Raw genomic sequence first — 20,173 nt, forward strand, 5'->3', positions numbered from 1 at the left:
AGAGGTTTTTAGAGGGCGCATGTGATCAGCACAGGGCCAATCAGCACTGTCCAGACAGAGATCAGGGGTTCTGCATCCTCTTAGAGCAGAAAAAACTCCTACACGCTTTAACCAGTGCTCTGCTGAACACTGATAGAAGTCACAAGACTGCTCTAACTGCTGACAAAAGATATTTTATATTTACTAAATGAATTTCACTTCCATGTTGTGTACTGTGGGAGACCTCATATAGTGAATGCAGGGTCCTGTGTTTAGTAACACTTTAATATGCAAGCCTTTATTACCTCTCAAAGACATCAGAGGACAACCCCTGATGGTTCGGTCTTTCCCTCCAGAAGAAAAATGCCATATTTGCAAATATATATATATTTTTTAAAAACATTTTATTTGGTTTATAAACATTGAATAGAAGGTGCAGTCATGAAATAGGATTCATAGAGTATTATGGATTTTCTTTAGTGAGAGAAAGCACATCAAAAACGGTTTACTTTCAGACACTCTTTCTCCAATTAAACATTTTCAGGGGTCCCTCAGAAAAGGCATGGGGAGTAATGTTCACCCCTCTGACTCATCAAATCAAGCAAGTACTCGAGCTTGAGCTACTGAGCTATGTACAAGGTTTTTTTTTTTCAGCGCAGAGAAAAGGAAACACAGGTAAAATTTGAAAAAGGAGACAACCTCCTCCTGCTAGTTGGAAGGTAATATAAAAGATCCATATACAAGGTTACATATTCGGCCAACTACAATGAAAAAAAAATATTTTTTTTTAAGTTTGGAAACTAAAGAAAAATATCTACAAAGACAAATCAGTCCCCTGATGGTCAATATTACAGTAATAACACGAAATACGTGCTCGGTAATAGTTCACAACAGTTTCTCTAACCGGCACTAGAGTACCCAGCTTTGACACAGCCTATAGTTAAAACAGCCTTTTTCCCCCTTCTTTCATAAAACGACAATTCGGAATCATCTAAGCTCTTTATGTAACAAGTATTTAAATGGCCTCCGGGGAGCTCCCATCTTCTTGATCCCTTATCGCTAGAACGCAGGCCGCTTTCTGAGCTTCTGCTAATCCCCCTGCAATGATTTGCTAATAAAGTCAGCCCAGATGGCTGTGAATGTCTTGTTTAGCCAAAACGTATCAACATATTAAACCCTTCCCCTCTCACTCAAGATGTGCTGCTTGGAAAATAAGTTGCTGTGAAAAGCTTTCGGCCATGTAACCCCGTTTCGGCGGCTTACCGTGAAATTTCTTGTCTAGAATCATCTGGGAAAGCTTGCGTTCTACCTCAGGCTGTATGGGGGGGGAAAAAAAAAGATGGATTTAGGTTAATAGGTAAATGTCAAACTCAGTGAAACCACTTCAAAACGCTTGTTCCTACTCTACGCACTATTACGCTGAAGTAGGCCTACGAGCAATTCGGAAATAAATGTCTTATCTAAAGTTAGGCTAGAGAAAAAAAAACAAAAAAAACGTATAGAATCATTAAAGCATATTTTAAACTATAATATACAAGGCAAATGGGGCAAAAGCAACAGATGAACTTTAAAGTGTTACTAAACCCACAACAGTAAAATCTGTCTGTATATTTATTTATTTCAGGCACTTATATAGCGCCATCAATTTACGCAGCGCTTTACATATATATATTGTACATTCACATCAGTCCCTAACCCTCAAGGGGTTACAATCTAAGGTCCCTAACTCACATTCATATATACACATACTAGGGCCAATTTAGACAGGATCCAATTAACCTACCAGCATGTCTTTGGACTGTGGGAGGAAACCGGAGTACCCGGAGGAAACCCACGCAGACACAGGGAGAACATGCAAACTCCAGGCAGGTGGTTGGGATTTGAACCAATGACCCTAGTACTGCCAGGCAGCTAACCATTTAGCCACTGTGTTGTCCTATATGCAGTCAAGCATGCTTGTTCTACTCACTGTGGAACCTAAAGGGTTAATCCTCCACATTGTGTAAAAAGGATGTTTGATCCTCTCTTCTCTGATCCTCCTCTTCTTACATTGTCCTGATAGAACAGAGGTTTGGAGTCACTCTGCACATGCTCAGTTTACTGTATATTGCTAAAGAGGTTTTTTTTTTTTTTTTTTTTTTACTTGTGCATGTGATCAGCACAGGGCCAATCAGCACTGTCCAGACAGAGGTCAGGGGTCCTGCATCCTCCTAGAAGAGAATGAAAACTCCTCCTACAAACTTTAACCCGTGTTCTGCTGAACACTGATAGAAGTCACAAGACTGCTGTAATTACTGACGAAAAAATTTATTTAGCAGTTTATATTTACTAAAACGATTGCATTTCCATGTATTGTGTAGTGAATGCAGTGTCCTGGGTTTAGTAACACTTTAATGCCCTTCTTCCTAACAGCACATGCTTGTCATTTGCTCAGTTTCCATCAAGAAAATACACAGTATATTCAGATGGAAGGATGTTTGTGACTCATTCCATGTGACAGCCCTGGTTCTTGCTGACTGGCCCAAAACAGTCACATGGGCGCAAGTCCTGTGCCTTGTGTAAGCACTGACTTGAGTGATTCGGAGCTTACACAGAGCTATCTTTCTCTGCTCTCAAAGGCTGAACGAAGCAGCAGGAGAATGAAAGAAAAATGGTGTGTATGTGTAGTTGGGGTAAAGAACAATTAAGTGAACCTATTGCTATGTCATGTATGGAAAACGCACAGGCTTTCTTTAAATAAAAGAAAAAAAAAAAAACATTTTTATTCCTATATAACTACTTGACTTCTAGAAGATTTTACCGCCTTTATGACCAAAGCATTTTTTGCCATTTAGTACTGCACTACTTTAACTGGCAATTTCACGGTCATACAACACTGTACCCAAATTAAATTCATATATTTTTTCTCACACAAATAGAGCTTTCTTTTGGTGGGTGTTGAACACCACTGGGTTTTCTTTAATCAATCATATAAAATGAAAAAAAACAAAATATTTTGAAAAAACAAAAAAACAAAACCATTTTTTCTTCTGGTATAGAACATATAAGTGTATATTAATTGGTTTGTATGAAAGTTATAGCATCTACAAACTATGGGATATATACTGGAATTTATGTAGCTATAAACACTTTACTGGTAATGGCAATGATCAATGACTTATAGTGAAACTGTGTTAGTGTAGTAGGCAATCTGGCGCTAACAGACACTTGCTGAGAGGGACACTAGTGTTGCTGCATATATTGTACACTGTACTAATGACACTGGCTGGGAAGGGGTTAACATCTAGGGACAATCAAGGGGTTATCGGTGTGCCCGGTGTGTAATATGTGCTGCTTTTACTCAGATCGCAATACATCCAGATCATTGTCCTGTTTGTTTGTAAACACAGAACTCTGTGCTGAGATTGAACACAACCGATCACCAGGTTTCAGACAAAATCATTGGCTGAAACCTGCTGATAAACTCGTGCGGTGTCCAATCACAGCAGGGGGTGTGTACGCGCATGTGCCTGAACCCCGGTTACCAGGCGGCGTACGGGTAAGTCACCTAGCCTGGCTGTGCCACAAGTCCGCAGTACATGTACTATGGGGTGGGCAGGAAACAGTTGACAATATAAAAGGCATCATACTTCTGGACTTCTTGCTTGGTTTTTGATTGTTAAGTAACACAAACATGTCCGTAGCGTTCATGCGGTTTTTTCTTCTCCATGCATGTTGCCTGGAAACAGTCTGGTAGATAACTACAGGCTACAGATCTAATTGACCTCATTATTCATCTTGTACTCAGCATGGAGTACTCTGAATACCTTAGAGAGCAATTCCAGGCAACAAATGAACATGTGAAATCAACCAGTGAGTTACCAATGCATTGCAGCACAATGCCTATGTGCCAGAATCATAAAGTTCACTCAATTTATCACAACATGAGTTCTTACTAGTGCAGCCACAGCACACGGACCACATTACAGGGTCAGCAGATGTTTATTTCCGAAAATCAATTCAGCGTAACATCCTCAGCTTCCTGAATCGATCGTAACATTGCAAAGGTTAAGGCTCAAAGGTTGCTGTGAAAAACCAATAGTATACCCATGTTCTTCATCAGATATCCTGCAGGAAACAGCAAGTGGGTGATGCAGAATCACAAGCAGGCATGTTCCAGGATCAGATTACTGACAGGAAACAGAGATGTCTGGTTGAGACATAAAAACCTGAGCCACTAGATTGTGCTCCCTGTATGCATCTCAAGGCTTAAAGTGTTACTAAACCCAGGACCCCGCATTCACTATATCCGCTCTCCCCGGACCCTGCATTCACTATATCCGCTCTCCCCGGACCCTGCATTCACTATATCCGCTCTCCCCGGACCCTGCATTCACTATATCCGCTCTCCCCGGACCCTGCATTCACTATATCCGCTCTCCCCGGACCCTGCATTCACTATATCCGCTCTCCCCGGACCCTGCATTCACTATATCCGCTCTCCCCGGACCCTGCATTCACTATATCCGCTCTCCCCGGACCCTGCATTCACTATATCCGCTCTCCCCGGACCCTGCATTCACTATATCCGCTCTCCCCGGACCCTGCATTCACTATATCCGCTCTCCCCGGACCCTGCATTCACTATATCCGCTCTCCCCGGACCCTGCATTCACTATATCCGCTCTCCCCGGACCCTGCATTCACTATATCCGCTCTCCCCGGACCCTGCATTCACTATATCCGCTCTCCCCGGACCCTGCATTCACTATATCCGGTCTCCCCAGGACCCTGCATTCACTATATCCGGTCTCCCCGGACCCTGCATTCACTATATCCGGTCTCCCCGGACCCTGCATTCACTATATCCGGTCTCCCCGGACCCTGCATTCACTATATCCGGTCTCCCCGGACCCTGCATTCACTATATCCGGTCTCCCCGGACCCTGCATTCACTATATCCACTCTCCCCGGACCCTGCATTCACTATATCCACTCTCCCCGGACCCTGCATTCACTATATCTGCTCTCCCTGGACCCTGCATTCACTATATCTGCTCTCCAAGGACCCTGTATTCACTATATCCGGTCTCCCTGGACCCTGCATTCACTATATCTGCTCTCCCACAGAAATGCAATTATTTTAGTAAATATAAACTGCTAAATACATTTTCTCATCAGCAGTTAGGGCTTGTTCACACTTGACTGTTTTTCCAACTCTTGCCAAACGCCCCTATAGCGTTTGACAAGCGTTGGTCCGGCGTTTGTGGAGCTTTTTAACGCTCCGCAAACGCCGCATGCACAGTTCAGCGGCAGTTGCTAGGCGTTTGCCGAGCGTTAAAAACGTCCCACAAACGCCTATAATGAAGTTTGAATGGTGTTATTGCCCCGCAAACGCGTCGCAACCACACCGCAGCGGCACCAGACTTGAATAGGAGGCTTCAACTCCTCCTGACTCGACCAGAGGTGTCCGTTTTGCCACATCACGACGATAACGCTCCCGTTTGAACAGCACTATGTGCTGCAATGTGCAGAATTTTCCCAGGCATTTGGGAAACGGTAAGAACGCTTCCTAAACACCTGTCTGCCGCTTGCTAACAAGGCTGGTGTGAACGTAGCCTTAGAGCAGCCTTGTGACTTCTATCAGTGTCCAGTTGAGCACATATTAAAGCTTTAGGAGGAGTTTTCAATCTACTCTCACTGCCCTATGAGATTGCATAACCCCTGACTCCCTGTCTGGACAGTGCTGATCGGCCCTGTGCTGATCACATGCACTCTCCCAAGAAAAAGAAAAAACAAACACTCTAGCAGTACACACCAAACTGTGCATCTGCAGAGTGTCCCCGAGGCTGTGTTCTATCAGAAGATGAAATGGAGAAAGTGGAAGGGGAGGATCAGAGAAGAGAGGATCAAACATCCTTTTTACATAATGCAGAGGAAATAACCCCTCAAGTTCCACAGTGAGTAACAAGCATGCTTTACTGCATATACAGACCAATTTTACTGTTGTGCCTTAAGTAACACTTTAATGTTTCCACTTTTAGAAGTCAATATATCCACTAACCTTAAAAAAAAAACAAACAAACAAAAAGGTAAATAGTAAAATGATGAAAAAGGTTTCTGAACATAGACAGGCTTCATCCAATTTTCTAATGCATACGGCAATATTGGCCTATTTCTCAAACTGAAAGCCCAGTTATATAAAGAACCCTTAAAGGAAACGTAAAATCTCAAAAACATCAAAATGTATCTGGCATATAACGTCTTCTGCTGTTGAATGAGACATGGCTGTCCTTGTGAGGAGACGCCGATTCAAAAGTAGAGCGAAAGGGGCATACCTGCTCCCAGGGCAAGTTGTCATTCAAGTTTTATTCAGATGGTTTCATCCAAAACAGAAATGGAGAACTTTCCCATAGCAACCAAAGATGTTACAATAAGCAAATCAAACCACACATTCAGTTGGTCACTATGGGAATAATAACTTTCTTCTCTGTTTTGATAATTATGCTGCAAAGTTTTCAGTAAAGAAACTAATTTAGTAGCCAGATGGTGTGAAAGAACGTCATGCGGTTTAGCTGATCATCCAAAATGAAAGGTCACCATAACTCAGTATTAGTACAGGTTCACTGAGCACGAACGATAGCTGAGGGAGCAAAGAAGGAAAAGAAGAGGGGATGTGAAATATCACGAACGTAGGAGCTGTCTTATGACTTTATCTCACCTTTGGCAGTTTGATGAGAATGGATATGTGATCAATCTGTAATGAAAAGAAAACAACCCTTTATATACACCTTAACACATATGGTTCAAAATATGCAAGGTCTAAAAGGGCAAGTCTATACATGGATTTAAAAAAAAAATAAAAAATACCGGCAAACTAGAAACAACATCCAACTCTTCTGTTGGAGAGCTGCAGGTAAGAGGCATGCTTGTGTAGGTGTTTTCAACTTTTAGACTTCATTTTGAACAATGGGCCATGCAAGGTTAGAGAGCCTCTGTAGTCTTGGAGGGATTTGCCGGAAGGCCGACATTTTTTTTTTTTTTTTTAAAGTTATAGGTTAGGTGACAGTAGGCCCCACATGCTGTATGAATTCTTAGAAACCTGCTCCTATACTGTGGCTTCAGCTGCTGCATTCTTATTCCAGGGTTGTGACTCAAAGCAGTGAAGACAGGTAGTTGAACACTTAGCATCTAGAGAACATGGATTACGTAAAGGCAGTCTATGCTCTTAGTACAGAGTTTCCCTTTAAACCTTTCCCCTTCCCTCTACAGAGTGTTGTCAGTTAATTGGAGTATGTACTACTCCTCCTCCTATTCCACCTCTGTGGTCAGAAGCAGGAATTCTACCATGCCCTGTGGTTATGCCCCAAGATTCAAAAGTTTGGGTCAAAAATATGTGGATTTTTTGAATCAGCCTTGGGTCTCCTAAATGTTAGGTTTCCTAAGATATGCCTGCTGGGTTGGTGGAGGACCTTCCATTTGGTTCTCATGCCAAGAAACTATTGTGCATACTTTACTTCTGCAAAATAGATGATCTTAATCAAATCGTAAGAGGTACTTTCCTCCCACCCTTCCAGAATGGAAACATCCGATAAAGGCCGTTCTTGCATTGTACCAAATCACATACACCACTGGGTGATCTCTGAAATGTATACTGGGTCTTTTGACCCAGCTTCTCCATACTGCCTAACCTGGCAGGGATCTCTGTAGTCCAATTTTTCTCAAGCTTTTCTCAGTCAAGGCACCCTTTAAAATTATGGATAGTCCCGAGGCACCTTTTAAAATCATGGGCAGTCTAGAGGCACCCCATTCTAAAATGTGAAAAACTATTCTAATAGTTTTCTATAACACAACAACATCCACACATGTAGGACACCCAACATTAGAGGTGATTTAAGAAAATACACTGGTACTGACTAGTATTCCATTGTTTCTCTTCTCCCTAAGTTTTTCTCAATAACTGAACTAATGTGACCTCAGCACTGACTGGGGGGGGGGGCAGGGGAGGGTCAAACTAGGATGCTGTGCAGGCAGCCGACATCCTCATCAACTGATGATTTCACTGGTTGTCAGAATGCCGGTGGCAAGAAAGTCGTAAAGATGCACAATGACAACCTGTGGCTTTGTGTAACTAAAAGGCAGATTTGTTCCACCCACTGGCTTGTATACAAGTTTTGGGCAATTTGTAGACATTTTGCCTAGACAGTCCTGAAGAAACCTCAAGACACCCCAGGGGTCTGGGCACCCTGGTTGAGAAAGGCTGCTGTAGACCACTGTTTATTTGTTTAAACTTCTACCAATGTACCTTCTGACTTTGTATTTCTGTAACAAGGTTTCTTTATGTAATATTCATACAGCTTGTACTATACAGGACACAGACTCTGAGTTGTTTATTACTTGCTTTATTGTATCTGTAATTTTCTTACACAAAAAATTATAATCTAAAAAAAACCCTCAAAAACACAAAACATATACTATTCCACCAGTCAGCACAAATCTCCAGTTGTTATGTGACCCCAATGTCTTACCTGTACTCTGGAGAAAGGTTCAATGACTCGGATAAGGTTCTGTTCCAACAAATTGTCATAGAGCTTGGCCAAATGAGTGCTAATGATGGGGTCATCCCGTAACTCTGCCTTGTAATCTGTCAGTGCCTGTGGGAGAAAATGAACAGATGTGACATTTCTGTGTTTATCGGTCATCCTGCTTCCTAACAAATGACATCCATACTATGGATGGAACTCCTTACCTTCTCAAAATTGGCAAGTGAGCGGTTCTTGCTGGCCTGGGCTACACATTTCAGTGCTTCTGTCTGCAAGGCGAAATGTATTAATCCTTGGTTTCATATCTCGAGCATCTTACATCACAATAATGGGACAAAATCAAGCAATGGGTCTTATGGTCTGGTGTGGGTTGAGATAATGAAAGCTAACAAATGCACTGGGATAAGCTATACAGAGAAACAGAATTTATGTCAAGTCTCTGCTGCTGATCACTCTGGGAGAAGGAAATCATGCATATACGCAGGGACATTACGCTGTGTTATCTGTTGGTTGAAAAAGGGAGTTAAAGGGTCAAATCTGAGCTCACATTCCATAAGATCATTAACCTCCTCAGCGGTATGATTCTTTCCGATTTTTTGTGCTGAAAGCGGTACCATTTTTTTGCATGGAAATATGTAGTTTTTTATTGTAGGCTGTAATTTTTAGGAATAACTCACTGAAATCTGTCCGAACAAGAGTCTATTAAACATCCCGGGTAGGATAAAATTTGAAACACGAAATCATAAATTATAATTTAATAAATAATCATAAAAAATAATATAATAATAATAAATTTAATTCAATAATATATTCAAACCAAAAACACTGAAATTTGAAATACAGAGGCAAATTCGCACATCGCTGAGCAAAGTCGCAAAATCGTTTTCAGTGTCTGATGACGAATTTCCCCACGAATCATTATCACTCAATTCTGCAAGTAGTTCTGATTTACTATCGCTGTTCTCTAGCTGGTCTAAAACCGCTTTTGACGTAAAGGGACGCTTTTTGGACGCCATGGACTTTTCTAAGTTTCCAGGCAGAAAGAACAGTCAAAATGCAGGCAGGGCACAGGACAAAGCAGTAGGGACAAAATGTATGTGAAATGCACTGAAACAGCAATGTTTTACTATGTAATAATCATTTTAAAAAAGACATTTTTAAAAAATTTCAAATTTCCCGCCGGTTCCGACGCCCGTACGTCCCGATGTCACAGGGACCGGAACACGGAAGCCGGATGCCAGCATCAGCCGGAGGAGATGGCCGGGGACGCTGCAGGGGACACATTGTGGGAGCGAAGGACAAGGTAAGTGCTGCAGGGACTCCATGAGCAACACCACATGGTAAGCCCGAGTGTAGCTCGGGGTTACCGCTCTTGGTACTCAAATTTTACCCCGAACTACACTCGGGAATACCACCAAGGAGGTTAAAGAAACTCTCAGAGAAAGTGCACTTTCTGGAAACAGCATCTTGTATTTGATTCTCTGTGCTGGGTCATGTAGGTTTATGGATTTCAAAGCAGAAGAATACTATGTGGAAAACCACACAAAATAGGAAATTCATGTGCTTGGTATTTTATCTTATATTGTATTCATGAACTGCTGGCCACCATGTCGCCTAAGCCCTTCTCTGCCTTTTTGTCACCTGCTAATGGGAAGGACTAAATGTAGAAAGAAGTGACAACACAAAGGGGAAGATCTACATCAATCTATGTGACACCAGGCTCTAGCCCCTTTTACAAATAGTTGAGGGTCTTGATGAACACAGAGGGAGGTGGAGGAACTTCCTTGACATTTGAGCTAGGACATTAGAAGGGAAACATCAGAGATTCCAGGGTCCTGCTGCTGCACACTAACAGGGACGAATTATAAAAAGTATACTGGTATCGCTGCTCCTAGCATGCCTAGGGGGTATTAAAGCAGAGCTCCACCTAAAAGGGGAAGTTCAGCTTTAAGCCCTTGTCCTCTGCTCCCCATTCAGGATTGGCACCTTTGGGGAGCGGATACCCGAATTTGACAGGTACCAGCTCCCACTTATGCTGCGATTGGAAGCAGAAGTCGTCCTCCCTCCCCGTAGTCTTCCGGGACAGGTCGTAGAAGACTACGGAAACATTCACAAAGCGCAGCACTACTCGCGCATGTGCAGTGGGCACCCAGCTGTGAAGCCGCAAGCTGTTGCAGCCGGGTGCGTGCCCACATTGAAGATGCCAGCTCTGGTGAGAGAAGTCGGCTGTTGAAATCAGCCGTGGTAAGGACACTGCTGGACTGAAGGACAGGTACGTGTCTGTATTTTAAAAGTCAGCTGCAGTTTTTGTAGTTGCTGACTTTTCTTTATTTTTAATTTTTTTTTAGATCAACTGGAACTCCGCTTTAAGAGGCTATATGGGGTGTCTGCTTAGTCTACTTTAATAAACCCATGCCAATACTAACCTGTCTCCCAGCATAACGGAGGGCAAGTTTTCCGCTCACCAAGGCCTGTACATCTTCTGGCCTGTTAAGAAAAGCAAAAACTGTATAAACAAACAGCACTTTTCAACACAGAAATAACATATACCAACCATCCTGTAAATAAATTTTTCTTGATAGAACTTGCATTTCAAATTAGACAATTACCCCAAGCTAATTACTAAATTACAGAAGATCTAGCTGTCTTTAGCTCTCATTACATCAGATCCTGGTGCTGGCTAATGTACAGGATTCTAGGCTTAGGTATACTGATGTCAAAATGAAGAATTACATAAACCACCACGCCATTCAAACCGGTATATGTACAGTATTCCTAGCAGTTTCATTACACTGCCAGTCCTTATGTGGATTTTGGATAATAACAAAAGGTGGAGAAATTTCAATAGATTAGAAAGGCAGAGAAAAGGTAACAGAAGGGAAGGTCACTAGGGAGAGACAAATGCTCAATTATCTAAGCTATAACAAGTGCTCTTTTCAGCTGTAGGAGTGGAATATAAGGCAAGTCATAGATGATGCCTTTCCAGCAAACAGGTTGCAGGAAAGAAAATTACTCAATTCCCCCCATCTTCAGTGTCAGTGTTCCCTCCTGCAGCCATTTTGTATTCTGCCGTCGGGGAGCCTTCCCTGTCAGAACACAATGATATAGCAGCTATAGGCACTGGCAGTAATTAGATGCAAAAATTCCAACAGGATCGACTTCAGTATAATCAGTCTACCCATAGATGGATCGAACCTCAGCCTGACTCTTCTGAACCGTCCGAGATTCTATCTATCTATGGCTGGCTTTAGTCACATGGATGAAAAAAATTATTATAGCAACTAACAAACAAATGCTTTACATCATAATGAATTGAGCCTAAGGTCTATACCAGATCTGGTACAGCTTAAAATGGTTTGAAAGGCTCAAGGTTTTTACCTTCATGCATTCTATGCATGTAGAAAAAAAAAAAAAAAAACAGTGTGCAGTGCCCCCCCCAATCCTTACCTGAGCCCCTTCCTATTCAGTGTTGTTCTCGACTGCCTCTGCTGTATGGGGACTCTTCCTTCTCATTAGCGGAGACAGCAGCGGGAGCATGGGGACAGGGCCTCGACTCTGTCTTATGGACACATAGGGCAGTGGCTCGGGGACGACAACATAGCGGTGCCCCAGGGCGAGCAGCTTTCCCTGGGGGCACTGCTTGAGGGGGAGGAGCTAGGAGCGCCAGTGGGGACTCAAAAGAAGAGGATTGGGGCTGCTCTGTGCAAAACTACTGCACAGAGCAGGTAAGTATAGACATGTTTGTTTTGTTTTTTTAAAACAAAGCTTTGGTGTCACTTTGAGAAGGCTGTACTGTGTATGTATGGTCAACTTTAGGGCCCTTAAAAAGTTAAAATGTTCCTAATTTGACAAACTGACGTCCAATATATTTTTTAAAAATGACTTGTGACATATTTGATTTTTCTAATCTCAAGTCACAGGCCAACCCCAATGAAGACACTGCAGAAACATAGGAAGAATGTAAGATTATGACACACTCAAGATGAGAACCCTTATAATAACCTTCACATGAGACAAAAAGCTAAGCAGAAACTGATCCCTGCCTAATTATGACCGAGAAACATGAAGGAAGGGAAAGCCTCAGGCAAGGTGATACATACGTGTTCAGCATTATCTTGCACAGCAGCATGTATTTCAGCGCTGTTATAGCTCTTGGACTGTCAATAGAGTCATTGCCCTCAAAAGCCTCATAGAAATAGGAGTATGCGGTTTTCCAGTCCTTCTCTTCTGCTGCATGGATTATACCTGAAAATAACAGCACAGTGCAGTCATATGTCTGCCACACATACCATCACCCCATAACAGTTATTGTACAACTCATGGGGAACCTGTGACCTCACTACCACACTGAGACTGACAGCATTCAGGTAGCGGATATCAGCAACAATACTGAAAGCACATACAGAAGGTCCTATACACAGCACCAGGAAAACAGATACGCTCTGAAACCAGTCAGTCATTCAGCTAATTTGGGAAAACACTTTCAGATTTATTTAAAGAATGAAAGAAATACCCTTGCAGTGGGGTTCTCTTCATACTGCAAGGGTTACATGCCAATTTTTAACCTAGGGTATACACATGAATTTTCTCTTACCTTACAACTTGCTCCCCCAGCAGCTGCCATTCACCTCTTCCCTCCAACACCCCGCCTTGTGAGCAGGCCCTTGGCATCCTCACCTACAATACAGGACTGATACTCCTGTGTTGCACATGATGACATCACAGCTGCTGGCCAAAGTACTGAAAAGGTCAGGCTACAGGGGGGACTGGTTGTAGGGAAGGAGTAGCCTACAGGAGTGAGGGATAAGGTAAAATGGGGGAACCTGCCACCACTGCTCAGGGACGACATGCAAACATCAAAAATGTGTAGTCAGTGGCAGCGCTGCCACTGACTACACACTATGTTTTCATCTCCCCCTGAATGGGTCATTCATACAGCAGCACATGTGTAGAATTACATTGGTCAAATCTGAATAAATCAAGGCTGAGGTCATTCTGTTAAAGTGTGCCACATGAATAACTCATTTAATGGGGAAACATAAATAGGGTATCACAGTGGCAGTGGTCCTGCTGGCTATACATGGTTGATACTTACATGTCAGCCCTGAGCAGCGGCGTCAGCCAATGAGATCCATTTATGCTGCATGCATGTAAACGCACCAACAATTACATGCGCACTGTTAAAGAACAGTCTATAAGCAGGACTGAGAATGAAAACGTAACCAGCGCTGGAGACCAAAACTTAGGAGCCTTCATGGGCACATAGCATACAATACTGCTTCATTCAAATTTGTATAAATAAAAAATTTATACAAAACAGATTGTAAACCAACCACAAGAATCCTTACTGACTGGCTTGGTCATATATATATATATATAATGTATTACACACAACATACTACAAGTGTACCTGTTGACTTATACCATCTGGTCTTGATCATATAAAAATATAAAAAGTTCCACATAATGCAGAACACAACACCCCAAGCATTTCAGTTTCTTTATCTCAGCCCAACACAGTGCTGCCCTGCATGGCGGTGGGCAGACAGGTGAAGTAAAACAATTTCTCTTCTAAATCCTCATTCACGGAGTTTAATAACAGAAACACATCAAGGATCAGTTTTTGCACACAAGCAATAAAGAAGTCAAAATGAGAATTATAGTATAAGCTGTAATAAAACAGGGAAAACATGCTGAGAAGACCATCATTTTTTTTTGCATGGGGAACTTGTGCTGGGACTATTGCTTGCTAAAAGACTAAAACCATTTTTGTTACCTTCTTCAGTCTTCCAGCAGATTATTTTCCCAGGGGGTATACCAGTTCTTGAGAGAGACACTAACCTGACTGCATGTCCAGGGCTGCCTGAAGCTTGGGTGGGCAATAGATGGCATTGGCCGTAGTACGTGCAGACGTTAACGCTGCTCTGGCTTTGGGTAAGTTACTAAGGGCATGGTAGGTCTTGCTCTCCAAGAGCTGAACTTCCACCAAAAGGGCTTTGTCGTCCATCTTTTTCAGCTCTCTTAAAAGCTGTGATCCTAGTAAGAGGTAAAAACAGAACACATGTTTAAGCTGGCACAAATTTATTTATTGTTTTTGTTTACACAAAAGAAAAATAGAGATATTTTACACATAGGTGTATAAAGGAATCAAACTACAATCTCCATCATACCTTATACCCCATTATTATGGTTTTCTGCACTTTTGACCTGATTGAACAAAGTAGGCAGATATTGTTCAAATAAAATAAAAATCCTGTACGTTCACCAAGTGCACAGTAATGCTGATTTAACCCACAAAAACTGTGAATTCAATAGAGAGTAATGCAAAACAACTCCTGTGACCTTCATCCTATCCTCCCAATTTGTGACAGGGTGGATAAACTTACATTGTAATCAACTATAGGAGTGTCCTGTTGTGCTTATCCACTGACATTCCTTCGGAGATCTTTTAACTATTCCAGCTCTCTCTTTTGTAGGTCAAAGTTTAACATTAGAATTTACTACTGCTTTAATAACATGCTTTTTCCAGGTCTGGAATTTAAAAGTATTGAACCCATATTTCTCTCATGGTGGGTGTAGTTTAAAGGATAGGTTCAGCTTTGAGGACATGTTACACATATATTTATGGCGTAACATGTTCAGCATCTGCCTCCTTCACCCCCGATTGACAGCATGCCTTTAACCCAAACCCACTGTCACAATTCAAGAAGAGCGTGGCTGTGTAGCGCTCCACTCACACAGCCCTGTCATTTATTCAGAGAGTTCTTTGAATAATTGACTACAAGTACTATCATCCATTGTGGCTGACAGTTTGTAGTTCTCAATGAACTACCACGGCACTGACAAGCGCTCTGGTAGCTCATTGATCTTCCTGTCATTCAGTAAACAGGCCTTGAAATTTCCAGTCGCCTGCTCGCCAATAGCGAGTGGAAATTTTAGTGAGGGCGAGTGTGTCCCCCAGGGCCGTCTTGCTGAGCAGGCTCGGAGCTCAGACCGGATCAGTCATTGGCACTGGGAGCTGTCAGACTGCTCAATAGCTGAGCGCAGTGAAAGCAAAGGAAGGAGTGTTTGCTGTGCTCTCTGCCTCCCCCTAGAGTGCAGTACCCGGCTCTGTGAGTGAACAACGAAGTACTGCAACTTTTTAAAGGTGTGTGCGCGTACCTATTTTCAGCTCACTCTGGTCACATGATCCTCTATGTCAGCCAGTGGTGGCTTCAGGGGAAAGGAGAGAGCACTTAGCGTGCATGCATGTACATGTGTGTGTCTGTGTACATGTGTGTATCTGTACATGTGTCTGCGTGTATGTACATGTAGGTGTGTGTGTACATGTGTCTGTGTGTGCATGTACATGTGTGTGTCTGTGTGTACGTACATGTGTCTGTGTGTGTGTATTTCTGTGTATGTATATGTATCTGTGTGTATGCATGTCTGTACGTGCCTGTGTGTGTACAGGTTTCTGTGTGTATGTACATGTCTGTTTGTGTGTGTACAGGTGTGTCTGTGTGTGTTTGTTGGTGGCGAGTAACTCTTAAGGCCTGGCTAGTAGCTCAGGACCTGAAATTTTAAGCCCTGCAGTAAAGGTCTACTTGTACAGGAGGTATGGGCAGACAGCTACACCGACAGTCTACACCCACAGTCTGATGATTGTGAGTGCAATGCTTTACATGTTTCCAAAAATTTTCATTTTTTTTTATCAGCAAAAAACACGCATTTATTTATTTTTTTTTAAAAGCAAACGTACGACTTTGCATGCACTAGCAATAAATCAACGTGCCAGGGTTCTCAAAGATCTCCAGAAACAGAAGTAAGTCGCTTAGGGCAGAGCAGGTCAGTTTCAAAAACAGAATGATGAAAACATGGTCTGTTAGCTTGATAAATTTAGATCACACACACATACACCTCAACCAATTCTGTAGTAAATAAACAAGAAAAAAAAAAATATGTTTAAATAAAAACACAGGGTACTCATTTTTCTAATTCTCATAATTTGTCTTGAAATCCTTTACTGCTCATAGAAACCCAATACTGGCTTTTAGAGCCACAATGCAGTGGAACACTAGAGGAAGAGCTGAGTTATATTCTGGAGACAGGCTACCATCTGCTGGACAACATACCTAATTGCAATGCCTCTTGGTAACGTTTAGTGTCAAAATACAGAGAAACAAGTCGAGCCTAGAAGGAAGCAAAGCTTTAAATTAGAATTCTAATACTTAAGTGGTTAATAAAACTTAGAAAAACTTAAAGTAGGTAAATCCTTAATAAATTATTTTGTATACTTGGCATCATTCCTCACCGTAGACATTTTTTTACTAAGCAAATGCTTCCTTTGTGAATTTGTTGCAAAATTTCTTACCTGGAGATCCTGCCAGCAACGGCACTTTCTTTTAAAGGCTAACCACGCTGAGCCACTGCCCCACAATTAGAAGGTCAACCTGCTGTGCACACTCCTTCAAGTGGCTGTTGGGCTGCTGATGAGGTCCAAGGCTAGGTTCACTCCTACGCAGTTTGCGTTTGAGCCGTTTCTGCATTGCGCTTTGCACCTGTGTTTTTGAAGCATTTTTGATGCGGCTTTTTTTTTTAAAATAATTTTTCTTGCTGCTAGGCAGATTTAAAATGCATAAAAAAAAACACAGCAAAAATGCACTACAAGCTTGTCTGCAGCATTTCCACTGAAGTATATAGACCCAAAAACGCATCTTTTAGCATTCAAAAAAGTCCCTGACCCTATCCAAAAAACGCACCGGGTGAAACTGCCGAGATGTGAACGTGTCCCATAGGAAATCATGTTAAATGGACTGTACTGCGTTTCTTCAAAACGCTGGGGAGAACCAAGGGTGAAGGAAGGGCAGCCCAACAGCCAACTAAAAACATTACACATGGCAGGATGACAACGTTGTTGCTACTTGTGTGGTAGTGGCAAAAGAAACGTATTACTGGCAGGATCCCCAGGTAAGAACATTTGCAAGGTATTCACAAATGATGCCAAACATTCTAAAAAAATACATTAAGTGCTTACATATACTTAGAAATTCAGTCGAATGACAAAGTCAGATATGATATAAAACTACTATAATGTACAGCGCTGAGCAAACCTTTTTGGCGCTATATAAATCCTGTATAATAATAATAATAATAACTATGTGTGTGCCATCAACCAGCAATAAACTTTACCAGCAGAATGTCACCCAAAAGAAGGTAATTTGTGGGTTGATTGACTTCAGCGGCTCCTCACTGACCGTTATATCCTGCTTTGCCATTAGACTGGAATTTTGACATTTTAAGCACTTATTGATCTTATGAATTTAATTGTCCCACTTGCCTCCAGTGCTTGGCGTAGAAAGGTCCTCTTCTCAGCCTTGGCCCATTCAATGCATTCCAGGCACAGTTCCACCTGAAAGAGAACGTTTTGCTTTACATATGTGATTCTCACAGCTCAAGCTGTACCCTGGGATAAGCAAATACGGTCATGGACTTTCTGTCTGCAGAAACACAACAGGAAGTGGAAACCTGCCAAGCATCAGAGGAAACCCTACCTCTGACACTTGTCAATGGAGTAGATGTCCTCACTGGGAGGTTCCCCTCTACCCTGATCCCAGTAACAACCACAGAATTTAAAATCCCCCGATATCTGACCCTTCCAAATAATTTTTATTGAGACATTACCAGCGAGTCATATCAAGTTGTTATAGAGTGCAGAAATTGGCAATAATGGGTACATAGGTGTGTAGCTAGATAGAGTGGTAGTTCTAAGCTTCTAGATGTGCAAAAAAAAAAAAAGATAAAGTAGACTTCACGGTTGTAAAAGTGTTATGGGGTGAGAGAAGGTCACACATTCCCTGTGGTTTCCTCATCTCCAGGTCCTCCAGAAAGAAACAAATTGACTACTTCATCCAAAAATCTAAAAAACGTTTTGTTTTTTTTTTACACATACCAAGCAACTCTAAGGGCAGGTGAATGTATATGGACATAATGTACATCTGTTTACATCAGATTACATCAAAGTCTGTTCATGTCCGCAGGAGGAAAAAAAAAAAAAAATGGAAAAGGTTTGCATCCTTTTTCCGAAATAAATGGATGTGGTCTACTTACAGGCAAGAAACGGTGCAAACTGATGTAAAAGGATTCAGATTTTATGACAAGCCATTTCATATGAACAGTCAGTCTGGATATGTCTTTCATTTTTATTTTAGATGGATCCAGACTGAAACAGAATGTTCGTGTACAGGCAGGTGGATATAATAGGACATAGGGATAAAAGGATATAATCAAAAGAATAAAAATGGAAGAGATTTGCATCCTTTTATATTTTTGCAGACACAAACAAATGAAAACTGAGGTTGCCCAATAACGTTCACTTTTGAGAATTTTGTTTTGTTCACCTATGATTAGTTTCTTCAACAATGGGAAAAAAAAAACCTACTTGTGAAAGATGGATGTACAACAGATATGATATGAACTGAAGATGGATGTACAAACTAATGTAAAAGGATTCGGTTTTCATGGGATTGTTTTAAAATCCGTTTTCATGACGGAATTATCCTCAAAAAAAAACTTGCACATGGGCACATTTGCACATCCCATAAATGGGCAAAGTTTAGTGACTGGGAGCCTGGCAGAGCTCACAGTGATTATTTCTACACGCTATAGCCACTGGCAATAATCACATGGAAAAGTTAACAGGCTGAATGTCCCCAAGTTGATTGATTGATCAACTTGGGTTCAATCAGCCTGCCCATACATGGTTCGAATCTTGGCCGGTCACTGCTGAACCGGCAGAAATTAGAATCGTCTATCACCAGCTTTAGGCTACGTTCACACTAGCCTTGTGTGCAGGCGGCAGAGAGGCGTTTGGGAAGCGTTTTTACCGCTTCCCAAACGCCTCTGCCAATTCTGCACATTACAGCACATGGTGCTGTTCTAACAGGAGCGTTTGCGTCGCGTTGCGTCGCGGCAAAACGGACGCCTCTGGTCGAGTCAGGAGGCTTTGAAGCCTCCTATTCTCGCCTATGGTGCCGCTCCGCAAACGCCCGGCCGGCGTTTGCGGTGCGGTTGCGACGCGGTTGCGGGGTGTTTGCGGAGCGGTAACACCACTCAAATGCATTATAGGCGTTTGTGGGGCGTTATTAACGCTCGGCAAACGCCTAGCAACCGCCGCTAAACCGCGCATGCGGCGTTTGCGGAGCGTTTGCCGAGCGTTAAAAACGCTCCGCAAACACCGGACCAACGCTTGCCAAACGCTATAGGGGCGTTTGGCAAGCGTTGGCAAAACAGCCTAGTGTGAACGAGCCCTTAGTTCACCTTTGGAAAAAAAAAAAATGCACGTTTTTGCAAGTAAACAAATGTGCATTTATATTATTTTTTTCCTCTCAGGGGCCTGCAAAGCATTACAAACATGAGTAGTGGATCATGGGTACAATGTCAGGCTCCTGCAAACACTTGCTACAGCTTTCTGCCCAGGCCTTCTGTATGAAAACTGGAAAAAGTGTCAATGATCTACAAGAGTGCTCACCAGTTTCCTTGCAGTTCAATGAGAATTACAAGCCATCCGCCGCAGTGGCAGATGATTCTTCTAATTTATTCATTCCTTCACAGATTCCTGTGAGAGATGTGGCTGTGTGGGCAAATGAACGCAAGTGAACTTAGATTTTAATGCTTTACCCAAGGCATTATGC

General features: G+C 42.2%; 1 protein-coding gene across 1 annotated transcript in view; it reads right to left on the reverse strand.

The window, feature by feature from the left end:
* PSMD11 (proteasome 26S subunit, non-ATPase 11) overlaps window positions 1-20,173 on the reverse strand; it is a 45,480-nt gene that overhangs the window by 8,332 nt on the left and 16,975 nt on the right. The window contains exons 4-12 of the mRNA XM_089674591.1: window positions 17,821-17,892; window positions 16,616-16,673; window positions 14,343-14,537; window positions 12,602-12,746; window positions 10,928-10,988; window positions 8,708-8,770; window positions 8,487-8,612; window positions 6,680-6,715; window positions 1,243-1,294 (exon numbers count right to left, since the gene is read on the reverse strand). Of these exons, the coding sequence (XP_089530717.1) occupies window positions 1,243-1,294; window positions 6,680-6,715; window positions 8,487-8,612; window positions 8,708-8,770; window positions 10,928-10,988; window positions 12,602-12,746; window positions 14,343-14,537; window positions 16,616-16,673; window positions 17,821-17,892 (808 nt within the window). The remainder of the gene's footprint in view (window positions 1-1,242; window positions 1,295-6,679; window positions 6,716-8,486; window positions 8,613-8,707; window positions 8,771-10,927; window positions 10,989-12,601; window positions 12,747-14,342; window positions 14,538-16,615; window positions 16,674-17,820; window positions 17,893-20,173) is intronic.

The sequence above is a fragment of the Staurois parvus genome, unplaced genomic scaffold, assembly GCF_062004578.1.
Source record: "Staurois parvus isolate SC_StPar_1 unplaced genomic scaffold, SC_StPar_1.0 ptg000151l, whole genome shotgun sequence".
NCBI lineage: Eukaryota > Metazoa > Chordata > Amphibia > Anura > Ranidae > Staurois > Staurois parvus.